General features: G+C 38.3%; 1 protein-coding gene across 7 annotated transcripts; it reads left to right on the top strand.

The window, feature by feature from the left end:
* Positions 1-510: 510 nt before the first annotated feature.
* On the top strand, positions 511-8,537 carry LOC149231987 (cytochrome P450 76T24-like). Of its 7 annotated transcripts, none has more exons than XM_089379320.1 (5): positions 511-1,745; positions 1,851-2,907; positions 3,017-6,178; positions 6,229-6,717; positions 8,449-8,537. In XM_089379320.1, exons 1-2 carry the CDS (start codon positions 849-851, stop codon positions 2,484-2,486), a joined length of 1,533 nt encoding a protein of 510 aa, XP_089235446.1. In that variant the 5' UTR covers positions 511-848; the 3' UTR covers positions 2,487-2,907; positions 3,017-6,178; positions 6,229-6,717; positions 8,449-8,537. The 7 variants fall into 7 exon arrangements, with proteins under 7 accessions (XP_089235446.1, XP_089235448.1, XP_089235449.1 ...); XM_089379322.1 differs by having other exon boundaries at positions 3,017-6,403; positions 6,635-6,717; XM_089379323.1 differs by lacking the exon at positions 6,229-6,717 and having other exon boundaries at positions 3,017-3,092.
* The last annotated feature ends 830 nt before the right edge of the window (positions 8,538-9,367 follow it).

Raw genomic sequence — 9,367 nt, 5'->3', positions numbered from 1 at the left:
TTTTTTCTTCTGAATTATATAATTATCTGACTTAGATTTTTATATTTAAAAAAAAAGGTTAGTAATCATTAAAAAATAGGATTTGATTTGGTTTAATTAATTATCACTTAATAATTTATATTTTGAAAAAATATTCTTACATATTTAATAAATGATTTTATTCTAAACATAAAATAAAATACATATGATAATGAAGAATTTATATGGTAAATTGTAATGTTGAATTTATTGTTTATATTGGAAATTACATTATATAATCTATGAATTAGTTAATTATATAGACAGAAAATCCCTCACAACATGTTATTCCAAATATTAAATTCTAAACTTTAAGAAACATATTCCCAAATTGTGTCGGTATTGAATTTTTTCCGTACCGAATCCAATTCAAGTTCAAATACGAACTTGGTAACTATGCTTGAAATATCTATGTAACTTTTATATATATATAAAAACCTTTCCCTGAACTTTCAATTAGTAGTCTCCTTTGGATTTTTCTTTTATACAGTCTTCAATTCAATTATCTCAAGAATGCCAGAATTTCAACACAACCCTGCGAATAAATTAGACCTCCCAAAAACTAACTTATCTACACGTAACGATAAGGAAACCAGTCAGGTCAGCGCAGCTGGAGACTTTTTATCTAACCTAAAACTTCGTGCGTGGCCTACAGCCTACCTATATACCCCTCGGCCACGGATATTAGTGGACACGTCAAGCTGTAACAAAATTTGTTATGAGTAGAATGCATTGCCCTATCTTCGGACTCCATGGCTATATGCATGCAGTGGTCTCCCTCTTCTCTGCTCTGTACAGTTTCAGGCCTCAGTTGCATCTAGTCGACCTCAATGGATATTGGAAGCTTATTATTCTATTCTCTGCTGGCAATCACCTCCGCCATCATATACTTTGTCTTGGGCGTGTGGAAGAGAAAGACCTACTGCAGGCTTCCTCCCGGGCCTCCGGGATGGCCAATTGTGGGAAATCTGTTTCGGTTGGGTAACAAACCCCACGAATCTCTGTTCCACCTTGCCTCCAAATACGGCCCTCTCTTGTCTCTCTCCCTCGGAATGAAAACCACTGTGGTGGTCTCCTCTCCCGCCATGGCGAAGGAAGTTCTCAAAACCCATGGTCACATCTTTGCGGGCCGGATTGTCCGAGAAGCAGCCAAAGCTCTTTCTCACCACAAGCACTCTTTTGTTTTATGCCAATATGGGTCTCGCTGGCGTATGCTCAGACGCATATCTAACAATGAACTCTTCTCTGTCAAGCGGCTAGAAGCTCTACAAGGTCTCAGAAGAGATCAAGCACATCGAATGATTCATCAGATTTTTGAAGACTACCGGAAGGGATCAGAGTGTGTGAATATTGGACACATTGCATTCCACTCCGCGTTTAATCTGATAGGGAACATGGCTTTTGGTAAAGACATGTTCGATTCTAACTTACGAGCTTCTGAAGATCTGAAAGACGCTATTTCGAAAATGATGGTGCTACAGGCAACTCCCAATTTGGCCGATTATTTTCCCTGTCTTCAGTTCTTGGATTTACAGGGCGTTTATCGTAATATGGTAATCTGCACGAAAAAATCATATGCTGTTATGGATAAATTCATAGAGGATCGCCTGGTAAAGAGGAGCAAAAACAGCGACAGAAGTGATGATGGAAAGAAGGATCTCTTGGACGTTTTGCTGGATATGAGAGATGATGAATTTACCCTCCCTGACATCAGGGGCTACTTAAGTGTAAGTCTTTCGCTAGCTATCTCTTGTTGCTATTATACACACAGAAGGTCTATTGAATCATGAAAACCCTAATAAACAGAGTCTGATGTCTAATTCCTTTTGCAGGATATTTTTGTGGCTGGAAGTGATACGACCGCGGACACAATAGAGTGGGCGATGGCAGAGCTCATTCGCAATCCTGAGAAATTGAAACGAGCCCAAGCCGAGCTGGAAGAGGTTGTTGGTCTCAACCGCCGGATGGAAGAAAGTGATATCGAGCGTCTCCCTTATCTCCGCGCAGTGGTGAAAGAAGTGTTGCGATTGCACCCGGCAGGTCCTCTGCTCGTCCCACACAGAGCAAACAGCGATTGTGAGATCGGGGGGTTCGTGATACCCAAACACTGCCGAGTAGTGGTGAACGTTTGGGGCATGGGAAGGGACGCTCAGATCTGGAAAGAGCCATTAAATTTCGTGCCAGAGAGGTTTATTGATGATGAGATGTGTAGTCATGTGGATTACAGAGGGCAACACTTTGAGCTGATACCGTTCGGAGCAGGAACGAGAATGTGTGTGGGGCTTCCATTGGCAAGTCGGATGGTTCACTTAACGTTGGGGTCGCTTATCCATTCATTTGAGTGGGCACCTCCCAAGGGGACGCGTGCGGAGCAGATTGACATGAGCGAGAAGTTTGGTGTGGCGCTCCAGAAGGCCGTACCGTTGGAGGCACTTGCCACGCCGCGTCTAGCATCTCATTTGTACTAGAATTTCGAATTTGTGTTACATTTAGGTTTTTTGGTCTACACTTTGTTTCTCTCTGGTTGATAGCTGGCGTGCACCTTCAACTGCCCTATGGTTGACATTTCTCGTGCAACTCCATTTCTGTTTCTCCTCTTCAGCTCTCTGCTCTTCCTGTTTTTTTCCACGACCATTTCTACGACCATTTCTGTTCCTCCTGTTTCGGCTTTCTGCTCTTCCTGTCCTCTCCCTGTCCTCTCCACGCTCTGCTGCAATAATGTTTTCATGCTCTCCACTAACTGCTGCAATGATGTGCCCCGTTTCTGCTATGCAATCTGTTGCGCAAGACTTAGCCATCGGTTATTTCAGTATACCCTGTTTACAGCTTCGTTTTACTGTTCAGAAATTGTTCGCTCAGGTGCTCATAGTTCTTCTGTTCAAATTTCAGGTTAGTGCTTTCAAAAGTGGGTTTTCTGATCCCATTCTCTCTCATTTTGCTTCCAACGTTTTAATCTCAGTCCATTGTTTTCTTATGGGTTTTTTTATGGCAGGTGCAGCTCTGTTTTCCTGTTCAGACATTCAGACATAACATTGTTCGCTCAGGTGCACAGAGTTCTTCTGTTCAAATTCCAGGTTAGTGTTCATACTAATATAAACCCTAATCCTCAAAGATGAGCCAGGGTTTTTCGTTATTGTTATATGATCCCTTTTCATGTCCACCACTGACCTAGGCACTGGTTCTCCTTATCCCTCTTCATTCAAGCCTTGCCTCGCGTTCCTTGCTAGCGCTGCATTCTGAAAGGCCAGGCTGATGTTCATTGTCCTCATTGGAGTCCCTTGAATTAGTGACTGTTAGGGTTAGGGTTATTTGGGTTTCTATGATGTCTGGATCGCTATTCTGCTGGGCTTAAGATTTGGTGGAAGTGCTGACATCGGAAAAGAAAAACATCTGGCCATTATTGGGTTGGTAGTTGGCCATTATTGGGTTGGTAGTTGCCGTGCTCTTGTGTTCTATGTATCTTCTTTATAGGGAAGTTTGGACGCTATTATGTCAATAGAAGAGTACTTTCTGATGTATTGTTTTTGCCAGCATTTTTCGTTGTTTTTGGGATGTATTGGTACCCACATCACCAGAGAGGTGAGCCAATGATTGTTACATTTCAATAAAAAAACCCTCTGAAGGGTTAACTGATTTTTTAAAATATGTTTGTTTGCATTTCAAACATGTGTTGTGGTTAATGAATGATCTCTCTTTTTTACCTGGTGACTTAGTATGTCACGAGAAGTTTGCTGAACAGTTCCCTCATCTTTCACTGCAATACAAACCAAGCCAATGGATGCCTTTGGAGGGATGACCCTAGAATGTGAAGTGTCTTCATTTAAGTGTGAGCTTCTGGCTAGGCCTAGAGCCAGCTCATAGAGTGTCATACAGTTTGCTTCCACCTTCTGTATTTGCTTACTTTGACCTGGCAATTTCCCAGAAATCTCTGCGTCACTTTTCTATCTGCAATTAGAAGAATAGCCAGTCTGCTGTTGAAGTATGAAAGGGATACTTGCGTATCTCAACTTGGTGATCGTTTATTATCTGGGCTCTTCAAAGGTCTGAGGGCTCACAAAGAATACACCGACCCAAATGATTGTGTCCCACCTTTCTTTTCTAGATCTCCCCAACAGATATTGTGCCACTTGCTGGGAAGAGAACCTTTACTTAAATCAATTCAATTTGCCACAGGACAGCTTACCTGTTGAATTTTGGTAGTTCTCTTAACTCGATAATTGTTTGTTATGATTTTACACTCAGGTTGATATTTTCTTTTATTTATTATGCAACATAAAACAATTATACAGAGAACTACAACAGAAAAACATGAAGAGACAGCCACACAAGAAGTTACACGGAGAAAATCCCACTGCAAGGGGAGAAACCCAACCATGCTTTCCTTATGGAATCAAGTCAACAAAACATCAAGTCATATACAAACCAACCAGTAATGTAACTAAGATAACCAACCTCCAAGTGCCAAGTCAACCCTCGAGCATACCGAGACAAAATGCTTCCAAATCTGTCCACAAAAGAGCACTGCTTCAGTTCTCCAAAAGCCGAATTTTGCCTTCTGCCTCAGCCTCAGATTATGCCACAGAGCTTAGCACTATACTTCAGAATAAAAGCCTCAAACTTCACATGGTTCCACTTCTCATTATTTCACAGAGTAATATGCCTCAGACTTCACACTTCATAGGAACGAGCCACAAAATCCCAGAAAATTATGCCTCAGGCTTTGTCTTCTACTTGACCTTCCAAGTCTCCTTGAGCAAGGGCAGATTAGAGATATGTTTTACTTCTGTTTTCGGCCTCTGAAATCAGAAATATATGTGTGCGAGATGTATCAAATGAGCAAATCCGTAGGACCAGAGTGCCTTTGTGAAAACACGAAGGAGATTTCACACCGTTATTGTTCAAATCTATATCAATTTTATCCAAGTTGCAAGACCTCTGCTACATTTTTGAGTAAATTCGTAGGATCGGGAATGCCTACATGTAATCAGGGAGAAGAGTATCTGTATCCTACTTATACAGAAATAACTCAGGGAGAAGAGTATTTGTATCCTACTTATACAGAAATAACTCAATAACCAATGCAAAATCCAAACCTCCCTTTGATCGTATTAAAAAAGGCTACAAGGATATTTATAAATGCACGATTGGAGTTCATTATTTCCATTACTCAGCCAACAGAAATCAATGAAATGTTCAAATATCTTCGCATTACCATATTATAAGTTGGTATATGGGCTTCTATAATAGACTAGAGATCATAGGTCTCCATTAATTAGTCAATAAAAATTAAACTCAGGGCAGTGTGAATTAAACAACGCCCTATGTGTATCCACTTTGGCTACGGTGAAGAAGGCAGATTCAGCCTTTAAAAGAGGTCTGCAAAGGGTAAATTAAGTGAGCGAAATACATGGCAAATGCCTGGACTGAAGGAATGTGTGAACTTTCAGATTCAATAGCTCTACCCTTTCATGCATCAGACTCACAAATTTATTGAAAGCTATACATAGTGTTTGAATAGCGTGTTTGTCATATGCAATGGCCACTATTCGACATATGTTTGATGGCCTATATTCTTACTTATATATTTAATTTCTGTAAGCCAACTATGCATATTAGCTCAATAGATTTGAGTATTTTCCCTCTACTGAGGACAGCATTGAATATTCTTTCATACATGGGAATATGAACTTTAAATGCCAATAATAATATATAAGACTACAAAGAACCTTCCGGTGTAGTCCTTATATTCTGTTCATAACTGGATTGTTAAACAAAATTCTTACCAACACATTATTCATAACTTAATAGACCAATACAATTGATCCATGTAATATTTCCTTTTGATCCATATATATTTTCAAACAAACAGTCGTAAATTGTTATGGCATAGCTACCAATTTCGTAAAAAAGTCTTACCTACACGTTATTCATAACTTAATAGACCAATACAATTGAGCAACAACCTCTATTTGCATGCCTTTTACTCTCCAAAAAAAATCCCTGGCATATTGGTGGAAAAAGAGATTCCCAGTTCTCAAAAGTTCTATTGCCCGTTCAAGGATTGCTCAGCACTCTTGTTGAAGGATGTGCCTGAAGTAGGAAGCTCAACTGAGCCAGCTGTTGTTGTTATTAAAGAGTCAGAATGCCCTGAATGCAGAAGGTTGTTTTGTGCTCAATGTGGTGTGCCATGGCATGCCCTGAATGCAGAAGGTTGTTTTGTGCTCAATGTGGTGTGCCATGGCATGTGGATTTGGATTGCTCTATTCCCGAGAGGGACAAAGATGATTTGTTGCTCTTAAAGCTCGCCAAAAAAAGATTGGCGACTGTGTGGAAAATGTGGACAAATTGTTGAAAAAACATCTGGATGCTGTCACATGATTTGCAGGTCAGTAAACTGGTAAAATGCATTTTGTTGAATATTTTTTTTTGATAATACCCTATTCATCTTTGATAAAGATAACTGGTTCCAATCTGAAAATTAGATTTTCTAATGATAGCTGTAGGTTATGATATCTTTACTGTGTGCATATGGATGCCTAAGTATTTTCAGTTGAAAAGCAAAGCTACATACTAATTGTCCATGGCTTAACAAAGATGTTTCTTCAAATGTATCTAGCTTAGGGCCATGAACTCCAGTGCAAGAATGAGAACTACAAATGTAGCAGCAAGGCAACCTCACATGGAAGAGAACTTGAGAAGGTATTTTGCCAATAATGTGTCAGGGTGTTAGAGCGAGACAGATCAAAATTAAAGAAAATTTCCTTTGATTTGCATGATCTCATGTATAAGTAACAAAACAAACTAAGTTTTTTTTATCATAACTTATAAGGGTGTCTAACCAGCTTCATAGCAGGTTAAACAGTAAACAGCTTACTTAGTTACCTGATATAACCAAACAACATTTGCAGCTATCAAATAAAACCTAGTATATCATAAGCAAATCATCTGAATACAATCATACTTGCTTGATCTCGGGTGGGGCAGGAAGTTCAGGAGCTAAATCTTCTCTCTCAGCAGGATCATATCCAACTGCTTCATCATCATCTGTAAATACTTCTTCGTGCTCCCAATCATCTCCTGCAAGTTAATTGACCATTCTCAGAGAAAAGCAAGCACTATTTAGTATTGAGTAGTTAGGTATAGTCTATAGTTGGGCCCCAAAAATTTTTAGGAGATGGAAATGCATCACAATGTGATGTTGAATTCTTGTCTGTGAAAAGAATATGTATACATAGTTTTTAGAATAAACTTACTCGAGAACTATACCCTACTTTTATGTTGAACCATTTTAGTTTATATTTGTATTAATCATAATACCTCTGGCGTAGCTTGTGTCAAACCGTTATACTTGTTTCCAATGATCCATAACAAATTCAAATTACAGATCCTAAACAAAGATATTCAATTGGATGATCCAGTTTTATGTTGCCTTCCCATGTCATGACTCGCTGCTTCGTCATCCCCAAGAATTTTTAGCAGATGGCAATGCATCTCAATGTGCTCTGGAAATCTTGTCTGTGGAACGAATATGCATACATAGTTTTTAGACTAGATCAAGAACCTACTACAGAACAATACCCTACTTTTACGTTGAATCATTTTAGTTTACACACGCATTAATCATAATAACTATGGTGTAGCTTGTGTCAAACTCTTATACTTGTTTCCATCTTCCAAATGGCTATTTGATTATTTAATTCCAAACAAAAGTATCTTATGAACTGCAATGTCCATCTTCACAAAAGCACATACAACAAAAGCACATACAGCGAATCATAGTTGTAGGTTATGATATCTTTACTGTGTGCATATGGATGTCTAAGTATTTTCAGTTGAAAAGCAAAGCTACATACTAATTCTCCATGGCTTAACAAAGATGTTTCTCCATGGCTTAACAAAGATGTTTCTTCAAATGTATCTAGCTTAGGCAAACCTAGTATTTGAAAACTACTTAACTAAAATCTTTCCATCGCCTCTGGTGAAACTGTCATTGAAATTTGCTGTTCAATATTGGAAAACTAAGAGGCATTGCTTGGTTATTTAAACCACAAGGAGAACTGACACATATGGTGGAAATGCGGATCAAAGTGGAAGAATGATACTCTGCCTTGCAAATGCTTTCAGCATTAACTACTTGTGTGCTGATTAATTCTTTAAAGTTTCTTCAGTTTTTCAGCTCAGAGTTCATGTTTGCTCTATTTTACCAATTTTTTTAGCTTTGGGCTTTTGAAAAGTCGCACCTCAGGATCTATGTTTGCTCATTACCAATCCGTTAGCTTTGTTACTATTTTTGTAAGGAGATGCTAACCTTTGTCACCTGTTACAAGTGAGATCTACCTGGCCCATCATTTTCTTTTCTACGTTAATATACGCTGGGGTTTTGATGATTGTAATAACTTTTGTTTCTCTTCTGTGGGAAATTTTGTGCAGGGGTTCAAACGGTGTATATAAATAGAAAGATGCAGAAAGTGACAGTCACGGGATATGTGAAGCCGAACAAGGTACTGAAGAAAGTGAAACGGACTGGGAAGCTTGCAGAACTGTGGCCATACGTGCCATACAGCTCGATTACTCAGCGTTTCTCTACTCATAATTATGACAAGATTAGGGGATTCACTCTACAGAGTCCATGTCATGCCTTGTGAATCAACTCTCCACTTATGTTTATTTTCTTTGTAATGACCCTAGTAAATCCCATAGAATGAGGTTTCATTCTATAATATGATGGGATTTCACTCTACAAGATTGGTTTCAGTTTTACTTGTATTGTGGTATATGAAATTTCTCAGTTTTACTTGTAATAGGATGGGATTTCATTCTGTAATATGATGGGATTTCCCTCTGCAATATTACTACTTTCTTTGTTCAATATTTTATTTTAATTTTATTCATTTCAGTCTATTATATTATATTTTATTATAATTTTGTTCATTTCAGTCTATGATATTTTATTCAATTCTATCACATTGTTTTTCGAAATTATAAAAGTAAAGGCAGCTTTCTGTTTTTTGAGGTTAGAAATTATAAAAGCGAGGCGGCTTTGCTTTTCTGTCATTAAAGGTATTTTTTGATGCAGAATAAATATACCATTTTTAAATATTTAAAATTCAGAAATATTATTTAAATGCTCGACTATCACCAAGCTTCTTGACTTTAAACTTTTATATGGCCACAAGTGTCATCCAGTGCATGGATCCACATTAATAAAGTGGATAGTTAAGACATGGATATGGTATATGATTTCATATTGATAAGTATTTCCAGTTAATAGAGGAGCATAATTTGAATTTAAAGTGGGTGTTTTTCCATTTTCAAATAGGTATGCAGATACAAAACAATATGCACATAG

This window comes from Pinus tabuliformis, chromosome J (assembly GCF_031772625.1).
Source record: "Pinus tabuliformis cultivar Carrire ecotype Pingquan chromosome J, CPIR1, whole genome shotgun sequence".
Lineage (NCBI taxonomy): Eukaryota > Viridiplantae > Streptophyta > Pinopsida > Pinales > Pinaceae > Pinus > Pinus tabuliformis.
The sequence above is the reverse complement of the archived record's forward strand: the minus strand, read 5'-3'. Positions and strand labels throughout refer to the sequence as shown.

Coding starts and splice junctions, on each gene's coding strand:
- LOC149231987 (XM_089379324.1), top strand. CDS start 849: ATGGATATTGGAAGCTTATTATTCTATTCTCTGCTGGCAATCACCTCC. Junction 1,746..1,850: donor ACATCAGGGGCTACTTAAGT/GTAAGTCTTTCG, acceptor TTCCTTTTGCAG/GATATTTTTGTGGCTGGAAG.